Genomic DNA, 21,700 nt, shown 5'->3' on the forward strand with positions numbered 1-21,700 from the left:
GAGTTTTAGGCGCACTTTCACCAACCTTTTAATTAACTCGGGATTAGTGGACTGTCAACTGTCAAATTCCATATAAAATGGTGGGTAAACCCGACGGTTAACCTCCATTTTCGTTGGTGCAGGTGGCCCTTGGTGAGATCGAGATCGGCCTCCGGAGACAGATCTTAGAATTAAACAAATGAAACATAGAATACACTAAAATATATTAGAGAAAACAGGCTGGATAAGACTAGAAAATAAAAGTGGGACGACACTATAGTCACACTTCACCTCGGGCAAATGAGGCATAATAAAGGTTGTTCATTATGACCTTAAAACTCACTGTGCAAAGTTTGTATTTCACTGTGTATATTATGAAAGAAGTGCGTTTAGTACGCACCAGTCTAAGGTCGTGTAGGCGAACGCGTACCATGCTTGTATGAGTGAGATATGACAGGTCGACTGGTCGCGTTCTTGATAGGCGCTAACTGTGAGGTAACCGAGAGCGGGCGGCACTTTCAGTGGGAAGCAGGGAGTGGCCATACTGTATGATAGTACTCTATAAGTTCTATAGTGGTGCGGTTTTTTTCCCTTTCGTCACGTAAATGGATGTCGTAATCAAACGCCTTTCACAGTGTTCGTCTTGTTAAACTGGTACTGCGCATGGATGTCTTTAGTGCGCGCGACGGCTGCGTAGTATCTGGCGGAGCGGCGCGCCGTGCGCGTGCGCAGCTCTGACGAGAAATCCACGTGGTGCAGTCCGTAGCGGGACCTGAGAGAAAAAGATAATAAAAATAGTGCCTCAAGTCCCTCATAAAGCGCTGGCACTGTCGATCCGGAGGTAGCGGGTTCGAACCCTGACTCGTACTAATGAGTTTTTCGGAACTCATGTGCGAAATGCCATTTGATATATGCCAGTCGCTTTTCAGTGAAGGAAAACATCGCGAAGAAACCGGAATAATTCCAATAAGGCCTAGGTACCCTTCGGGTTGGAACGTCAGATGGCAGTAACTTTCGCAAAACTGCCCACGCCAAATGTTGTAATTAGTTGTCAATGCGGACCCCGGGCTCCCATGAGCCGTGGCAAAAAACGCAAGGATGACGACGAGTCTGTGAAGCCCCTCCGCACGGAAGAAGTGAAACTTCGTAACATACCTTAAAAACATTCTGTCAATTGACTGTCACGTTTTTGCATCTAAATTTGAAGAATTGATAAAGCCCCCGTATGGTGACGGGTTGAAAATTTCACCACCCCGTGGGTGTCGTAGAAGTTGACTGTGGGATCTGGGTTAAATTGTGGCGTAGGCGAGAGGCTGGCAACCTGTCACTGCAAATACTGCAATGTCACAATTTGGAAGTTTGCCAAGAGTATCACTGAAACTTAGTAGTTCATGTGCTCTCTGCCTACCCCTTTATGGGATTATATGTATGTATGTACAGATGTAGTGCGAAAAGAGTTGCCTTCGTATTGTTACGGAAACGTACGACCGTGTCATGCTATTTCAGTCAGTCTCAGTACAAGATGTACTGACATTGACTGAACTAGCATGACAAATACGAACGTTTCCGAAGGAAACCCTTTCCGCACTACATCTGTATGTATCAGCAGCGGCTGATCCATACAAGCCGATTCCCACCGGCTTGCCTAAAATTGATTACTAGTAAAGTACCTAAGGTTAAGGTAGGTTTCTTTTTGCTCGGTGTTGCCTAGCAGAAATTTTCACCAGCCGCCACTGGTATGTATTAAAGCCAGTGTGTAACTCAAAGATCAAATGAAGCGATCGTCAACTGTTGGAAACATTACGTAATAAATACATTCTAATCTTAAAGAAAATGTTTTCAATGGCAACTTGCACGAGGCTTTTCTCATGAAAACTTTCAGTAAGCAATTGACGAAAATTTTGAGACAACTTGTACAGATGTAGTGCGTATTTTTCTGGAAACGTTCGTATTTGTCATGCTGGTTCAGTCAATGTTAGTAGCTACAATTTGTATTGAGACTGATAGATATAGCTTGACACGTTCGTACGTTTCCTTCCGTAACAATACGAAGACAAATCTTTTTTCCCCTCACTAGCTCGGAAACACGTGTTTTGTCCTTTAATACCAGCGGGTAAAAACGCATTTTATCCACTAGTGGGTAAAGTAATTTGACCTTGAATAAAGTCAAATTAACTGCTTTAAAATTGATAAAAGTAGGTGAATCTAGTAATAAAGATGATTTACCACCTGTGGAACTACTGGAAGCAGTGATAAACGCATTTTTTGCGTTGTAGTTTCCTCGCTATAGTGAGGGGAAAAGTTTTGTGTTACAAATGTATTTTACTTCTCGTGTGTTAAAAAGCTCGCAAGTTCAGTATTCTATTCTCGAACCACTCGCTTCGCTCGTGGTTCAACTATAGAATCCTTTCACTTGCTCGTTTTTCAATTCCACACTCGGCGTTAAAATACAACTTTGCCCCCTTGTATAACAAATAACTATTGCAATACATCTGTACATTGCTAGCTCCGGGCTGTACTGACTGGTAGCCGTCCATCCACTCGAAGTTGTCCAGCAGCGACCACGCGGTGTAGCCCACCACCCTCACTCCATCCTGCTCCACACACACACACACACACACACACACACACACACACACACACACACACACACACACACACACACACACACACACACACACACACACACACACACACACACAGACAGTACTCACTGGTAGCCGTCCATCCACTCGAAGTTGTCCAGCAGCGACCACGCTGTGTAGCCCACCACTCTCACTCCATCTTCTATCGCCAGCAACACCTGTATACGTTTTTAAGTCAAAGTCATAAATCATAAGTCATTTATTTGCGAAAGATAGGGTATACATAGGTGCTAGTTTACAATAAAGTGAGCCAATCTACCTTGTCACACAAATCTCAGATTGTACCTAGGTCTAGTACTATGCAAAACATTAATTATTCCGTCTGTAATAGGCACCATACATTATGAGTTTTGAATGATTAACGGTTATTTTCATTAGACATGTTGACCGGGATATAGATCGTGGTTACCTTTTTGATTTTTGTCGAGCTCCCGATGTTTCGACGCAGTTACATGCATCATGATCACGGAAAACTGAAGAAGGCGGGTGGATGTCAAAGTTGCGTAGATCGCGCGTTGTCTACGCAACTTTGACATCCACCTGCCTTCTTCAGTTTTCCGTGATCATGATATTCATGATGCATGCAACTGCGTCGAAATATCGGGAGCTAGACAAAAATCAAAAAGGTAACCACGATCTATATCCCGGTCAATATAAGACCATACATTAAACCGGTGGCCGGCAGGGAATCGAATCCGGATCTTTAACTTACGCGAAAAAGTCTATCTCTAGAACACCCGGCTAGAGGTAACGACGTTAACTCAAGACAGAGGTTCGATTCCCGGCTCGGCCACCTATGGATTTGATCATTTTTGCTTCGGTACAGTGTCGAGTGTATCCTCACCTGCTCCAAGTAGCTCCTGTAGTAGTCCACCCTGGGTTGGTCATCAAGGTCAGCTCCCGTGTCGGAGAGCCCGTTCTCCATGATGAAGATGGGCACGTCTCCGTATTGCTGCTTCATGGAAACCAGCAGGGCGCGTAAACCCTCAGGGTGCACCTGTGTGTCGGACAAATGATATTTGAAAAAATTGAAATAGATATCATACACGAAAGAAAAAACGGCAAGGCCCACTGGTGGCTGAGCCGGGAACTTCAGCTTACGTCCCTATCGCACTATTTGTAAGTGCGATAGGGACGGCCCGATGTTTTTATTTATCGCGCGACCATGATTGCCCTACAGGTTACCTAGCCAGAGTCACAATCACTTAAGCTACGATACGCTAACAAGCTGCTCCTCAAACGTATGGAAGTGGAAGTAAGATGATGTCCTTACCATAAACCAGTGAGACATTGTAGTTGGCCACTCAGGCTTGGCTCCTAAAACGACGCCCAGCTCCTTAAACCCATCGAAAAGGTGAGTGCCGATGTGTTCGCCCGGCGCCGCGGGACGGACTGTGCGCGTCGTGTAGTGGTTCAAACCGAGGTAGTCGTACGAGCCTGTGAGGAATGTTTTATTTGTCACGGTTCCAGGATATTCTTAGGTCTACTTGCAGGATTAGCTAAATAATTCGGGTTAAACGCTAAACCAGGAGTTTAATTGCACTTTATAAATATACATACATACAACATACATAAAATCACGCCTGTATCCCTTAAAGGGGTAGGCAGAGCACATGAAACTACTAAAGTCTCAGTGCCACTCTTGGCAATTAAGGGGTTAAAAGAAAACGAAAACGATTGAACTGTATAAACGATTAGACGAATACACTATTACCAAAGCTTCTATCGCCAAAGCTTCTACACGTGTGGTCTATGGGTTGGTTTTACGCAGCGGGCGTACAATCGGTACAATGCACTTAGAGTGCAGTATAATAATGCATTTTCAGGGCATTGTTGAGGCTCCCTCGCCGTTGAATCGCGTCGGGCATGTTTGCGGACGCCGCTGTCGATGATTTTATGCGATAGGTAATGCGCAAAAAGTCGGCGTCCGTAATGTGACGTGTGCGAGAGAGCGGCAACAGCGTCCTGCGGATGATAGCAGACAGGCTGGACTCGCCCGTCCTTGGTCGGTCCGTGGATCTGCACGTGAGGGATCCGTGAAATTATTGTTTGTGTTGTGTTCCTGTGTTACTTTATTTTTACTTACTGTTTTATTTTATTTAAACTTAATGTTAGACTAATTTGCGCTGGTAGCCTAGCGGTAAGTACGTGCGACTTTCGTTCAGGAGGTCGCGGGTTCGAACCCCGGCTCGCACCAATGAGTTTTTCGGAACTCATGTGCGAAATGTCATTTGATATTTGCCAGTCGCTTTTCGGTGAAGGAAAACATCGTGAGGAAACCGGACTAATTCCAATAAGGTCTAAGTTTACCCTTCGGGTTGGAAGGTCAGATGGCAGTCGCTTTCGTAAAAACTAGCGCCTACGCCAAATCTTGGGATTAGTTGTCAAAGCGGACCCCAGGCTCCCGTGAGTCGTGGCAAATGTCGGGATAACGCAAGGAAGATGATGAAGATGATGAATGTTAGACTAATTTAATTCAGACATTTCAGAAAACAGGTTCCATAATATGTTATGGAACCTGTAAATAAATGATTTCTATTTTTTTTATATTATTTTATTAACCCCACGTGTGGTGACGGGCTAAAAATTCTACCATCCACTTTTCGGCCATGGCTGTCGTAGAAGTCGACTGTCGGATATGGAGTGGCTCTGAAACTTGAATAGTTTCATGTGATCTGTCTTCCCTATTTGATCATATAGGCACTAAAAGTAAGTCCCACTGATAGGATCTATGAGATTTCTGACATAGAAAGATACAAGGTATATAGGAATATTATACAAATAGAACAGCTGAGCATATTTTTTTTTTGCCACTTTTATGAATGATATTTTTGGAAAAAAAAAAGCTATTTCTACTCAGAATTACTAGTCTTTTCAATCCTAGTAGTTAAAAAATTGTCCCATACGATTTTTTCTTATTTTGTTACCATTTTCCGTACATTTTGTATGGGGTAACAAAAGAGAATAGTAACAAAAATGTATGGAAATTCTGGGACACTTTTTGTCTCCCAGTGAGATTGAAAGTACTCGTGATTCTGAGTACAATTAACCTAAAATTCCCTAAAACAATTAAAAAAAAATATTGGCAAGAAAAAAAAAGAAATGCTCAGCTACACAAAAAATACCCATAACTTCGAAAGAAATATTTCTGCTCCTCACACCTTTAGGTACCAGGATTCTATTCGCAAGATTTTATAATTAGGTAGATATCCTATACATTGATTTTAACCGCAGTAGCCCTTGTCATAAGAGCTAATCAGCAAATTCTTACCTCTAAGCATCTCTTTTTCCTCCTGCGTGAAGGGCGGCAGCCTGGAGCGCGGCTCGCCTTCCTCTCTGCTCTTCTCTGCTATGTACCGCTCCAGCGCCGGCGGCCAGCCTCCCTCAGAAGAGAAGATGGGGTGGCAGTACCGTTGGATCTGGGATAAATAAGAAGGAAAAGAAGCTGAGCAAAGAAAGTAACGTATTTTTTTTTGTTTTCCGTTAAATTCGACACGTCGTTAGGTTAACTAACAGGAAATACCTACTACCACCAGCATTAAGATACAATATACAAGACGTCAGATATAAAAGGAAGAAGAAGGAGGAAGTACAAAGGCGAACTTATCTCTGATAGGGATTTCTTCCAGTTAACCTAATGAAGATAAGTAATGAAGATGTTGGTCAGTCAGAACACTGGCGTTTATAATTATGTACATAAAATTAGATTTGTGTAATTTTGTTGGTGATGGCAGGTGGACTAAAATGTTAACAGAATGGTGGCCGCTCACAGATGTAAGAAGCGCTTGGCATCCGTTAGCTCGTTGGGTGGACGACATCCGCAAAATTGCGGGTCACAACTGGGTGAGACTAGCTCAGGACCGGGATACATGGGGTACTAGAAGAGGCCTATGCTCAGCAGTGGGTGATAAAGGGCTGATATGATGATGATGGTGATGAATTGGTTGGTAAGTATTACACTGGTATTATTTCCATGTCATCAGCCACATCAAGTCGTTTTTAGGGTTCCGTAGTCAACTAGGAACCCTTATAGTTTCGCCATGTCTGTCTGTCCGTCCGTCCGTCCGTCCGTCCGTCCGTCCGGCCGTCCGTCCGTCCGTCCGTCCGCGGATAATCTCATTAACCGTTAGCACTAGAAAGCTGAAATTTGGTACCAATATGTATATGAATCACGCCAACAAAGTGCAAAAATAAAAAATGGGAAAAAATGTTTTATTAGGGTACCCCCCCTACATGCAAAGTGGGGGCTGATATTTTTTTTCATTCAAACCCCAACGTGTGATATATTGTTGGATAGGTATTTAAAAATGAATAAGGGTTTACTAAAATCATTTTTTGATAATGTTAATAGTTTCGGAAATAATCGCTCTTAAATTAAAAAAAAGTGCGTCCCCCCCCCTCTAACTTTTGAACCATATGTTTAAAAAATATGAAAAAAATCACCAAAGTAGAACTTTGTAAAGACTTTCTAGGAAAATTGTTTTGAACTTGATAGGTTCAGTAGTTTTTGAGAAAAATACGAAAAACTACGGAACCCTACACTGAGCGTGGCCCGACACACTCTTAGCCGGTTTTTGTAAATTTATTAGTGCCTTGTACACTTGGGCAGCTTACCGAAAGAGTTTTGACGAGTTCCGTAAGCTCGACGTCTTGCTCCGTGGCGGGCTCAAACCACATCATGTGATTGGTCAGGGACACCTGTCCTGCAACACAACACAAAATACATACTAATATTATAAATGGGAAACTGTGTGTCTTGTTTGTTTGTCCATCTCTCACGGCCAAACGGAGCGACGAATTGACGTGATTCTTTAAGGGGAGATAGTTGAAGGGATGGAGAGTGACATAGGCTACTTTTTGTCTCCTCTAACGCGAGCGAAGCCGTGGGCAAAAGCTAGTAATACATATGTTGCAGAATAATTGGTCGCGTGTGTTGATAACAATATTGACAAAGAACGATAGTAATTTTATTATTATCTACACTACAGGCGTATTATTGTGAACTGTAAACGTTATAAATAAAACAAGATTAAGTATCGAAATATTGAACTGTGACATGCGTTTATCAAGTTTCAGTTTATTGCATAATTTACATGTTTACTGTAAATATATACTCCAAAACAATGTTGTGATATGTCTAAATAGATAACGCAAAATAGATGTATCACAAAATTACTATCCTTCTAGCCCTCGGTTCGAATTCCGATAAGGGCATTTATTTGTTCACAGATATTTTGTTCCTGACAGATTGACATCCCTTGACTCCCACGCACGGTAAGCACAAAATAAATGCCCTGCCCGGGATTCGAACCCAGGGCCGCGGCAAGCAAGGTCACTACGCACTAGGCCGGGGGGCGTAGCCGAATGTCATTTCTGCGACGTGAAATGAAACTCCATCGAAACGTCGCAGAAACGTCCGGCTCTGTCGCGCCACCGCCAATACGCAAGTTGAGCGATAGGGTTAGATAGCTACTTGGGAATGAAAAACTGTTATCTATAACCGTAACCGGTTATTATAAATATATTCTGTGTTATTAGACAAAATTTTCATAACCGATTATTTTGAAGCTCAAATAACCGGTTACGGTTATTGTCGGTTACTATTCTATGTCTGAAATTAGATGAATTTCATCTTTTAGTGACTAGGAAATACTGTTTTTTTTCCTGTGACTATCGTTTTAGTCATTCTTGTACTTTTGTAACGAAAATACTTATAACAAATTTCTTCCCTTAAGTACATGTGATTCGAACGATTTTCACTTTTTCTCATTCGCGGGTTTTATTAGAAAAACACTTATACCTACTTACGTTCTATTCGCTTTATTATTGTATTTTTTCGATTATTCGAATGAAACATTCGTATGCCCTCGGGTACGATATAGTGAAACAAGAATATATACCTGTAACCATCATAATTAATACACCTATGTTCGACAAATAAAGAATTTGTATTTTGTAAAAAAAACCACTTATTTTTGAAAATAACCGTAACCAATTATAACCGGTTACCGGTTATTTTTCGGGCATAACCGAAACCATAACCGGTTATGAAATTTGGTCGGTTATTGCATTCCCTAATAACAACGAAAGAAATAATATTATCGTGAACGTTTGTGCAGCTACGCACACATGTGCCGTAGCCGAATGGCATTTCTACGACGCGAAACGATAACGAAAAGCCGCGAAAGGTAGTCTGGCTCTGTCGCGCCAATACGCACGAGCGATAGATATAGATATCTGCCAATACGCACGAGCGATAGATATAGATATCTACGAGCGTTTCGTTTCGTGAGCGTTTGTGCCATTCGGCTACGCACACAGGTCGTCATACATACCTTGATATTTAGGTTTGAAGTCTCTCTCGTACAGCCTGTAGGCCTTGGCGTGCGCGAGCAGGACATGCTTGGTGCAGAGATATGAGCCCCGCCCCTCTGACTCCAGTCCCGGTGCGATCAAGTTGTTGTACCTAGAATACAAAGTAAATATTTTAGTCCAAATTAGATTTGACAAGTTATAAACTATAATAAGTTATGCATAAAGCAAAAAACAATAAATAGAATGCAATTAAATCAAAAACGAATCTAAATTAAACTTAATCTCAAACTAACAAAATGAAATGTCGAAGTAAAAACATCTTTAAATCAAATATTAAGAAGTTGCTAAATATTAGGTACAAAGCCTGAATGAAAAATTACCCTCGCATTTTTAAAATAGTTACTGAACTGATTAATTAAAGGGGTGCTTGGTCCCTTTCTCACATATACATAAGTCAACATGACAGATAGGGACAGCGATTTTTTGGCTAATTCAGGTTTTTAAAGCGTTAATGAAAAGCGCCATTAGTTATTCATAAGATATTATTATCTATTAACACTAGAATGGCAAAACAAGAATCGTTCATGAAAAACCACTATTATGTAAGACCTGTATATACGCTTGTTTGATACAAATAAATATTTCATTCATTCATTCATTCATTCATTCATTCATTCATTCATTCATTCATTCATTCATTCATTCATTCATTCATTCATAGAATAAGTCTTTTAATATAATTTAAGGTACTAACTTTGAAAATGAGTGCTTCAATTCGCCGTTAAACGTAAGTTTGGCGAAAAAACTAGAAACTGTATAACTGTAATCTTTGTTTTCAATAAATTAAAAAAAAAAAAAATAATAACTAAAATAAATAAAAACTATGTGAGGTCAAGTCCGTCCCCTGTGGAAGTGTGCCCATGAGGCTGGCTACATTCCCTAGCTGAATAGCAATGCCAATTCTTTGGCCAAGGATGAGCCAGCCCTAGGGTCACCTGAAGTCTCCCGGAGTTTTTGTTTTAAAGGTGGCCACTGACGAACCTTCCAAATGGATGCCGTTACAATGGATTCATCCAAATGGAAGGCGTCCAATTATTTAGCACACTGACGATCGATCCATTTCATAAGTCCAGAGGTGTTATTGAAATACCTAAATTTCTAGCCAAGCAAGTACCAGAAATATTATTATTATATTCGATCAATAGTCTAAAAACTACATACAAAAAATAAGCGACATGATTATTATCGAAAATTCAAAAGTTATCGCAGAATCGCTAGTTTGTAACTTGCCATAAACATGGATTATTACGATACTCTTCTTGTATAGATAAAACGAAATTTCGGCCTGACATGTTTACCTATTATCGTGTTCGTGTCTTTATTTGGCGGCAGCGTCGTGCAGACTGAATAAAAATGGACGTAGTTTTGCACATTCACGGAGCGTTTGGAGTGCGTCCAGATGGCGTGGTGCGCATTTTGTGTACGTTTCTAGCACTGACGGTCACTCCAAAGTCGCCACGCCGATACGTCCAAATGGCGTGGCGTGGTGGATTTCAATCCAAATGGAAATCCACGTTCAGGATGCCGTTTAAAACACACATTATACGTTTTTGACATTCACGGGTCGATTTTGGAATGCAACCACGCCATTTGGACTGTTGGAAGGCTCGTCAGTGGCCACCTTAAGACGCGGAAAAGGTTAAGGGCATCGCCGCTCCATGGCCACAGTTTCCACTGCAAACGCCGTAATTTGAAGATTAAAATTTTATGGATTTCATCATACATAGTACGAAAGGGACAATGGGTTGAACTTTCTCAGTCGCACCCTAGTATAGTTACGTGGGGCTGAACGTTGTACCTACATAAAATAACAAACAAAATGGAGCACCAAGTCAGGAAAGCAGACTTGAAATGAAAACGCGAGCGCGGAATTTTTCCTAGTAACTAAAAGAGAACTGATATAAATAGTAAGCGCGATTTTTTTTTCAATTGACGCAATTTATTAAGAATTAAGCGTTGATCTCCTGCAGAGCTGCGTCTTTGGCATATTTTGGGGTATTTTGACTTCACAGGGCGCCTATGTTCCCGACTTTTAGGCATTATATTTCGCCATCCCTACTATTTTTATAATACTAAGAGTTAATAAGAGATTGACTGCGGATTCGATCGTCACCGTCGGGATGCCCATTTCGGTATTTTGCCACTAAGTGCCCTTCGGGATCTTAGTGCTTTGAAGTTCGCTCATCATCTCTTGTGACTCACAAAATTGCGCCTCTCTGAGACGTTTTGCGCCTTTGGCTTTATGAGAAACTCCGCTTTGAACTATCGGATAGACTCATATTTTTGCATTTGGATAGCGCCGTAACTTTGTCGTTCGGCCGCACAACAATGTGGTTCATCAAGGGAGAATCCTCCTTTTACGGCGCCCTAGCAACAACACCCTTATGAGTGTTGATATATGTTGGCAATGTGGTGCAACTATCCACTTAATCTGAATTACAGATCTAGATTTTCAATAGCTGGATTCATTCCCGACTCCGCTTGCCATTATGTGATATGTGCGCGCCCACGCAATGTGTAATTTTTTTGTATGGATTTTTCCACATTCTCGATTTTGGCGCCCCCTTACCATGTGGCGCCTAAAGCGGCCGCTCCACTCGCTCTACCCTTAATCCGGCCCTGTGTGCAGGAGACCGGCATCTTTGCGGCGTTTGAGAGCTTCGGCCGCCAAATTTGACTTATTTTATTTATTGGTATTTAGGACAACAACAGCCGTAAATATTCAACTTACATAAGTATTTTTACATAGTCTTAGGACAATACCAGTTATCCGTTCATTGAAATGTGTTATACACAATATATTACTAAAAAACTGTTATTTAAAATTACAGTGAAAGTGTGCAAGCTGTGAATATCCTCAGCAAAGCGTCCCACCAAACGACAACGTGAGACGCCCCACCAAACACACTCACAATTATAACTAAAAGGCTACTGTGTAGTATTGTAATGTATATGAAATATACCTCAATGTTATGTAATTAAAGGAAACCCTATGGTAATACCTCACATCCTGGTCATGGCCTATACAAAATTGTACCGATCTCCCGCACCCACTCGCTTATTTACTTACTTATTTGACTAAACATTCTTACAACTAACCGCCCTTTAAAAAGGCATATAATTAACCGGGCAACTAAAATATTAAACGGGAAGTTATTTATTTATTTATTTATTTATTGGTAAACATGATTAGGTACATGACTTTACAGCTAACCATTGCGTCACATATCTTAGGCTGACATAACAAGAAAAACAAAGTAGACATATACATTTACAATAATAGGCATACACCTAACAGACATTTTATATAGGAACAGTTGAACACCTCGCATCCATCGCCTCACACAATCTCAAGCATTCACTACATATTGCCGCCCATCGCCACGCAAACAAGTCGCACTCAGGTGTCGATGTCAGGAGCGCATTGAGCTGTGAGAGGGCGCGGGGCAGCGGCGAGTTCCTGTACGATACGGTACGCGCCGGCGGCACGGCCAACAGGTCGCGTCGTCGTTATGTCGGGCATACAATAATATAATTTGGCTGTGTTTTAATATTGTGGCGACAAAAAAAATATATGAGCCTCAAATACTAAGCACCATTATTATTGAAAAAACGGCAGCAAATTTCAAGCGACAAAAATATTGCCGAGGAACATTAAACAATACTTTGGCGACTAAAATAATAATTGGCACCTAGTATTGTAAAGCGTAAGATTATTAATATTTGTAGGCATATAGATGTTAGCACCTAAATAATTATACTTAGCTCATCGTTTAAAGTAGTATTTAAATGGCGGAGGCAACTAAAAAAAATTATTGGGAAGTAGGTTTTTTTTAAACACATATAAAATCTGTTTTTTTATCATGCAGAAACGTCTGCGTATAAGTCCTACCAAATTTGCTATGTCATATTCTCAGGTACTTTGTATGAACAAAACAACGATAGCAAAAAGGAAATGAAATACAGTCCCAGAGGCACCGTTAGGTACGACGACGAGCGAAGCGAGGAGGAGTGTTAGGTATCTTGCATCCCCAACACACATGACTTGCTATCAAAACAGAAATAGGAAGAAAATGGACAACTTTTTACCGCCTAAATATTATGCAATCAAAAATCTACGGAAGTACTCTTAATGTAGAAGATTATTTTGCTCTTTAACATTATGCCAGCATAAGATTCGATATTATAAAATCTGCGGAACGATTTATGTCAAAGCATATTAAGGTTTTCCTGCCAAAAAAAATAATCTTTCAGAGTGATGTTAAGACTGCGTAAGGCCAGCCTTAGATTCGATAGAGTAAACGTCATGAAAAGTTAAATTAATTGTATAGACGAAGTTGCCTGCACTCCCAAACACCTAATTTCTTACCCATAAGTATAATATTTTGTCGACCATTATATTTTATAAGAATCCTTTTCTTTATTAAATTGACAGCTCAGGTGATGAGTGCCGATGTATAAATTTAAAATGTAGTTTTTATATTAATTTGCTATATAAATATTTTAAAAGAACTGTATATTTTATATTAATAGACAGCCGTATTCCTATTAAACTGTATCTCTTAAATTGTTTCCAATATAATAATTCAGTTGCCAAATAAATAGTTGGTACTCGCGTCTGAATAAACCGTAGCCGTAATGACATTAAAATGCTACCTCATATTTAAATATTTTGAGGCCCCATTTTAGTCGCCAAACTATTATTTTTGATACCCATTTCTATGGTTATTCAGTCGCCCGGTTAAATACGTGCCCTTTAAAAATACCCCGTAGATTTGGCCTTGTGATCAGATACTGGTACTAGATAGGTCACTAGATAGTGGTACCGGAAAACCCCTCGATGTGAACCATAGCAACCCATTTGCTCTTTAATGCGAAGTAGAAACGACTATTGGACTCATATGATTACTTATAAATTAACCCACTAATTAGAACTCAGCATAATATTTGTGAAAATTACATTAACTTGGACAAAAAGGCAAAAGACATGGAGATTATGTTAACGCTACTTAACGCCTGCGAAAAATGTGCGAGCAAAGTAACATACGAACTTGAGCAGGAAAAAAACCTACAGGCGTCAGATATTTTATTCATAATTTTGGTTTTTAAAAGGTAAATAATATAAAAAATATTTTGGTAATCATCGGCTACGCTCTATTAATGGATTCGGGCTTGCGATGACGTATGAATCCCTTAATCTCAATCAAACTGCTATATTGAGAGTCCTATGCCAAGCCGGAAGGCTATCTATCTACTAACCCCTTTTTATGTTTCTTTTTCCCTAGCTGAACCCCCTTTTCCCCGATACTGCTAATAGACATAACTTCTCGATCCTAAATGTATCAACAAAAGCACCGAGTAAGTTGCTACCACTGAGAACGAAGTAAGTAAGTAAGTCTACTAACTCCTTAAAGCTTTCGACTTCTCACAGTTTCTCAAGCAATATACACACTGTTTTTATTGAGTTCCGTTAACTTTAAGGGAATATTCTTTAGTTCAAATACAGTCAATTTCTCTAAGAAACGCCGTGGCTTGCGTGGGCGACGGCGATGCGACACATACGAAATCAAACCTTATCGATATGGAAGTATGAGACGCGACGGCGACGGTCGCGCGACGGTAGTGCGACCGTCGCCCACGCAAGAGACGGCGTTACGGTTATCGAATTATTTAAAAAATATATTTAATTATTGAACACGTGTGTGGCATCCCTTACCACTTCCTAATGATATTTGTTTTGACATTTGTGCCGTCAAACACTTGACAATGACTTTAATGTTATGATTAAGGTTTTCTCACACTAATTAATCCATTTATTATGTATGGAAACGAAAAAAAAATATTTTTTCGAATTTAACAAAAAGCGATATACAGGGTGGTTCCTGAAGATGAACCTAGGTTCATCAGCAGCTAGCTGCGTGTCGCATTTATAGGAAACCAGAAAATAAACACGGTGTATAAGAAACTAAGATTAAACTTTACTTTACTTTTTAAATCATTGAAATTGAAATTGACATTGAAATTTAAAGCTAGCTAATGTCTAAAATAGGCCCTTGAGGCATTGTACCAAAGATACTGGTGATATTTCCTCGCTGTATCGCAATGCTGTTACGTAGTGCGAGAAAGTCGCCAGCTCTTCGGTCACCAGTTACCTCAACCAGACGCTTCGCGATTTCTGTGAACAACTTGTTCGCGCTGGAACTCCATGGACCTAGAGTTTCTACGCCAAAAGGTACAAAAAGGTATTCTTTGACAAGACTTTTGTATTTAATAAGTTTTAAAATTTCGGCACTTTCTGCCGCTGCGCCCGCTTTTATCTTGGTCCGTCATGTTTACATACCCAATGTCGCAGATGACGGTAGGCTCGTTGATGGTGACCCAGGTCTTCACGCGGTCTCCATAGAGGTTGTACGCCACGCGAGCGTAATCCGCGAACCAGTCCGAGATCATGGGATTAGCCCAGCCACCTGCAAATAATAATGGTTTTAAAACACTTCAGCCAGTGTGTTTTTACATTATCCGATCCGATATCGGATGTCGGACCGATATCCCATACATCACAGGCGCCATTTTGGATTTTTTTATTGAAATCCTTGCGACATCCGATATCGGATCGGATAATGTGAAAACGCACTAAATCAGAGACAACAGTAAATTTCCCAAGCATAGTGAAATTGACCATCGGTATCATCAGCGGGAACGTAGTAATTCGACGCGATAGACAATTGCGCTATAGGAAATTGGTTTCATGGGATACCAAAAATACTTTGTAAGTACTTAAAAACGCTTACTGAATCAATCATTATTTATTTGCAATAAAACATAACTAAATGCATGCAAATACAATTATAAATCTAAAAACAATATGAAGCATATGCAGCATAATTATACGCTGTGCTTAACTGGGCCATCTAGACATTCTTTAAGTCAAGCACATAGGAGGACTTTTAAATCTTGGCTAAGATTTTTGCGTGACCTAACCTAAATCAGAGGCAGGCAGTACACAGTGTCTACAGATGCATTGTCGATCTGCAACAGCCTAGAGATTTTTCAAAGGTTAATTATCATAATGTTCATAATCGTTGCACGTCTTAGAGCCCAGTACCGGCTCCATTTGTCCCGATCCTGAGCTGATCTCATTCAGAAATGACCAGCAATCTTTCGAATGTCGTCTATGTTAATTGAGATCTTACTCAAGTCCTGCAGAGGTCATGGCTGGTACAGTGTCACTACAAGCTCAATCCCTTTCCCAAGCAGCCCGTTGACTAAGTTGCTGTGGTAAAGTTAGGTTAGTCTTTAAAGTCTCACCCAAGTCCTGCAGAGGTTGCGGCAGGTCCCAATGGTACAGTGTCACAATGGGCTCAATGCCTTTCGCCAGCAGCCCATCGATTAGGTCACCATAGTAACGCGCGCCGTCCGCGCTCACCCGTTGCGAGAACCCGGTCGGCAGCAGTCGGGACCAGGATATTGAGAATCTGGAAAAGTAAAATAAAATTAGCAAGTACTGGTAGGCAAGCATGGTCGCGCGATGAACGATATAACGCCAGGCCGTCCTTTTCGCACTATTTGTGCGCGATAGGGATGCACCGATGCGATAAAGTTTATACCACTAGTCTTAGATTAATAACTCTATGTAATATTTCTATGCCACTAGTGTGCTACGCCCGCTGGTTTTCCTCCGTTCTTTTGTAGGAGTCGCGGGGCAGGTTTTTAGGGTTCCGTAGTCAACTAGGAACCCTTATAGTTTCGCCATGTCTGTCTGTCCGTCCGTCCGTCCGTCCGTCCGTCCGTCCGTCCGCGGATAATCTCAGTAACCGTTAGCACTAGAAAGCTGAAATTTGGTACCAATATGTATATCAATCACGCCAACAAAATACAAAAATAAAAAATGGAAAAAAATGTTTTATTAGGGTACCCCCCATACAAGTAAAGTGGGGGCTGATATTTTTTTTCATTCCAACCCCAACGTGTGATATATTGTTGGATAGGTATTAAAAAATGAATAAGGGTTTACTAAGATTGTTTTTTGATAATATTAATATTTTCGGATATAATCGCTCCTAAAGGAAAAAAAGTGCGTCCCCCCCCTAACTTTTGAACCATATGTTTAAAAAATATGAAAAAAATCACAAAAGTAGAACTTTATTAAGACTTTCTAGGAAAATTGTTTTGAACTTGATAGGTTCAGTAGTTTTTGAGAAAAATACGAAAAACTACGGAACCCTACACTGAGCGTGGCCCGACACGCTCTTGGCCGGTTTTAAATTGTTACTGTTGTTGATAACCATGAACTACCTGAAAAACTCCATAATATTAATGTCTAAGTACAAACAGCTGCATGTCCTCTCGCCATTTTCTTTTGGAGTTGCAGGTGATATATCCATTGCTGTAGTTATTGATAACCCACTAGAGTGTCTAGGTGCAAACTTGCCAAGTTTACTATCTGTAGAAGTCCACATTAATGTCTTGCAGAAGTTGTATTTCTCTCACCACTTATGGTAAGAGTACCAGGCGACGTCGCTACTGCTGCTGTTGGTTCCTAGAATATCTAGGTACCTAGTACCCACCTGTAGAAGTCTACATTAATATCTACAAGCAGCTGTATGTCCTCCCACCACTTGTGGTAGGATTTCCAGGCCACGTCGCCACTGCAGCTGTTGTTGATAACCTGGAATGTCTAAGTGCCTAGCACCCACCTGTAGAAGTACACATTCATGTCCACAAGCAGCTGTATGTCCTATTACCAGCGGTGGTAGGAGTCGCAGGCGACCTCATTGTCTCTCACCACTTGTGGTAAGAGTACCAGGGTCTCGTTGCTACTGCAGCTGTTGTTGATAACCTGGAATGTCTAAGTGCCTAACATCAACCTGTAGAAGTCCACATTCATATCTGCATGTTTTTCTGCCACTTGTTGGAGGATTTCCAGGCCATGTCGCCACTGCTGCTGTTGTTAATAATCTGGAATGTCTAAGTGCCAGCACCAACCTGTAGAAGTCCACATTCATGTCCACAAGCAGCTGTATGTCCTCTTGCCAGCGGTGGTAGGAGTCGCAGGTGACCTCTCCGCTGCTTTAGTTGTTGATGACCTACTGGAATGTCTTGGACCTTGGTGCCAAGTTACCAAATGTCTCTCACCACTTGTGGTAAGAATACCAGGCCTCGTTGCTACTGCAGCTGTTGTTGATAACCTGGAATGTCTAAGTGCCTAGCACCCACCTGTAAAAGTCCACATTCATGTCCACAAGCAGCTGTATGTCCTCTTGCCAGCGGTGATAAGAGTCGCACGCGACATCGCCGGTGCTGCGGTCGCTTATGGCTTCTGGCCGCGAGTGCACGAAGCGGTCCCAAATGTTTTCGCCCTTGTCTGGAAGAACGCACGATTAGCGGAGGTTATAGAACGCATGGTCGAGTCAACTCGCGTCAATCTGAAGCTGGGTTAGCGATCGTCAGGATTAATGGCGGGTGTACCTCAATATATCGAGCTGCGATAATTGCGATATACTCGTACTTACGTCAGGAGTTAGTGCTAGCAATGTGTGCCAAAATTCGAGCAATGTGGTCTTTAAACTACAGAGATTCTTTACAAATTCATGATGCCCGGCGGGTGCATTTCCAGTTCTACCTAATGGCTAATAGCCGCCTACTCAAGGGTGAAAGTACTGCCTAAGGATAGTGCTGGTAATGTGCTTCACGTAACAGGGAGTTGAAAATGGTCTGAATTGCTTCGAGAAAAGGATGGTACGGTCGAGCAGCTTTTTTGCTAGACTTGGCAGGGTTACTGCCGTGCCCCCAGAATCTAGATTTTTGGCTTAGTAACCGGTACCCAATCGTAGTCTAGTAATATAATTATGTAAACAGAGACTTACCGCTGACGTTCCATGCTCCCTCGACCTGGTAGGAGGCGGTGGCCGCACCGAACTTGAACCCCTCAGGGAAGCGTCGCTCCGCCGCCGCGACACACACCGCCGCACTATTACACACAAGTTAACCAGTACCGTAATTTGGGGTGAGTAGGGTTCGCGGGGGGGAGTTGGGTAATGAATAAGGAGATAAGTGATGCATGGCAGAGGGGGTAAGATGGGATTTTGAAGCTACTGCTGGAGACATTATGTATTCCAATTTAAAATAGTCTACAACTTTCTACATAATGGGTTGGCAACGCGCATGTGACACCCCTGGAGTTGCAGGCGTCCATAGGCAACGGTGACCGCTTTCCATCAGGTGGACCGCATGCTTGTTTGCCACCGACTACCGCGTAGGGTAAACTCTCCTCAATCGGTGACACACCTTTCAGTGATACAAATTTGAAAACACTATTCCGAAAGACGATTTTTGGTTGTTGACAACAACAAAAAAATCGTGAGGTACACTTATTATATAAGGTGCTAACAAATTAGTCACGGATATTTTTACAGCTGATAGTACTCGGCTCTCGAAATACATTTAAGTATGAAACATCATTGGTTTTGTTATGGTTTTTTGGAGAAAAATAGGAAACAAATTTGCTACGTTAAAACAACCTGTTAATAAGATGATTAAATGAGACCTCTCTGGACATAAGTACTTTTGACGTGACACGACAGACAGTGTTAAACCTCTTGACAGGTACATAATAGGGGTGATTATTTTAAAAATTAATTATAATATTTTTTTTGTTCGGAAAATGAAAACAAAAAAATGGTATACAAAGGTTCCTTAATTATAGTTAAAAGTTAATTGTTTTAATGTAATTTATTATCTCTTAAAATATCCTTGACTAATTTGTTAGCACCTTATATACTCGCACAGCGTTTAGTGCGCATTATGTAAAAATAATAACGTGAGGCCTGTGCCCAGCAGTGGGACGTATAAAAGCTCAATTATGTATTATAATTTATTAATTAGTATTTTTAAGTTAGTTTTACATGTACCGATGACTTTTGAATAAATGCTTCTATTTCAGTAAAAAAATTTTTTTTATTAATAATGTTAAAATAAAATGTTGAGGTTTCAAAGTCAGTATTGTCCCAACTCTCTTAGGGCCCATTGCACCAAAGAAAATGGTGAGTTAACCCATTTTATATGGAATTTGACAGTTGACAGCCCACTAACTTTGAGTTAAGCGGGTGGTGCAAGTGGCCCTGAGGGCAATTGACATTGGATTAAAACGAGTGAATGTATAAGGTACAGCGGGGCAAATCTCGACTGGGGGGCAAATGGAACTTGGTCCATTTTTTCCATGTTTTACAATGTTTGCATTATTAAATAGAGTGTCCACCTGTTACATTATGGTAGGAGTGTTCAGTGGATACATGTAGAACTCAATATCATAGTGTAATAATGGAAAAAATGGACAATCCGTGTCTTGCGTGGGCGACGGTCGCGCGACCGTCGCGCGATTGTCGCCGTCGCGTCTCATTGCATCGTCTACTTCAATATCGATAAGGTTTGATTTCGTATGATGCGTCGCATCGCCGTCGCGCGACCGTCGCCCACGCAAGCCACGGCGTTTGTTACAATTGCCCCCCAGTCGAGGTTTGCCCCACTGTAAATTGCTAAACCTATAAAATTGATAGCCGGGAAAAGTTGCTACTTAATTAATTTGTAACAAAACTTTGATGTTTAATTGTTACTTAGTGCTTTCGTTACATTATAAATTAATCAAATTTGAAATACCTACATAAGATCTATTGCTTTTAAAAATATACATACATACATACATACAATCACACCTGTATCCCATAAAGGGGTAGGCAAAACACATGAAGCTACTAAAGCTTAAGTGCCACTCTTAGAAAATAAGGGGTTGAAAGAAAACGAAACTGTGACATTGCAGTGACAGGTTGTCAGCCTCTCGTCTACGCCACAATTTAACCCATATCCCACAGTCGACTTCTACGACACCCACGGGAAGAAAGGGGGTGGTGAAATTCCTAACCCGTCACCACAGGCTGCCAAGCCAGTCCTGTCGAACTGGTGTAACTTGGCAGACGTTCAGATGTACTCTGAGTAATCACTGGTCAAACTATACAATGTAAAAAATATATATGTACTAAATCTATCATAGAGAAAACGGCAAATATGTACTCACCAGATAATCACCGCTTGCATCCAAGTCATGTCTTTAACTGAACAATCCTTCTGTTCTTATTATATTATATATATCACCAAATCACATTCAAAACATAATACCGATAATATATACTAACTAATATTATAAATGGGAAAGTGTGTGTGTCTGATTGTTCGTCCGTCTTTCACAGCAAAACGGAGCGACGAATTGACGTGATTATTACGAGTAAGTGGAGTGGATTTTTTATATAGTGTTTTTGGGTCGGGGGTTAAACACATAATAAGTTCTTCAGCTTACATGGCTAACTTTAGCACTAACCCGGCGCCGCCGCGCGTCGGCGAGATATCTATTTTAATTTATTACCTTACATCAAAAAATCGCCGACAGGTGCGGAGTCAGACTGAAATACAGGATGTAATTTTTTATAGCCGACAATATTTTCTGGTTATGATGCCCTAGGTTAAAAAATACCTACATTAAATATCATATTCTGTTAAAATTGACACTTTAGCCTTCTCAAAAAGTCTCTAATGTGTGCGCACACGCAATGGTGAATTTCCGCGCGAGGCGAGTTAATCGGGCGATTTTATACTATATTCTATGATTTATGGAAATTTAGGAAAATATCGGGACAAAATAAGGTACACTT

At 40.9% G+C, this 21,700-nt stretch overlaps 1 protein-coding gene across 1 annotated transcript; it reads right to left on the minus strand.

The window, feature by feature from the left end:
- Window positions 1-186: 186 nt before the first annotated feature.
- On the minus strand, window positions 187-21,173 carry LOC125237723 (myrosinase 1-like). Its single transcript, XM_048144886.1, has 12 exons — window positions 21,070-21,173; window positions 18,866-18,969; window positions 18,216-18,363; window positions 16,308-16,474; window positions 15,340-15,466; window positions 8,960-9,090; window positions 7,239-7,327; window positions 5,896-6,043; window positions 3,898-4,061; window positions 3,469-3,621; window positions 2,694-2,782; window positions 187-751 (listed from the first exon to the last, which is right to left on the minus strand). Exons 1-12 carry the CDS (start codon window positions 21,096-21,098, stop codon window positions 598-600), a joined length of 1,503 nt encoding a protein of 500 aa, XP_048000843.1. The 5' UTR covers window positions 21,099-21,173; the 3' UTR covers window positions 187-597.
- Between the last annotated feature and the right edge of the window lie 527 nt (window positions 21,174-21,700).

This window comes from Leguminivora glycinivorella, chromosome 22, assembly GCF_023078275.1.
Source record: "Leguminivora glycinivorella isolate SPB_JAAS2020 chromosome 22, LegGlyc_1.1, whole genome shotgun sequence".
Lineage (NCBI taxonomy): Eukaryota > Metazoa > Arthropoda > Insecta > Lepidoptera > Tortricidae > Leguminivora > Leguminivora glycinivorella.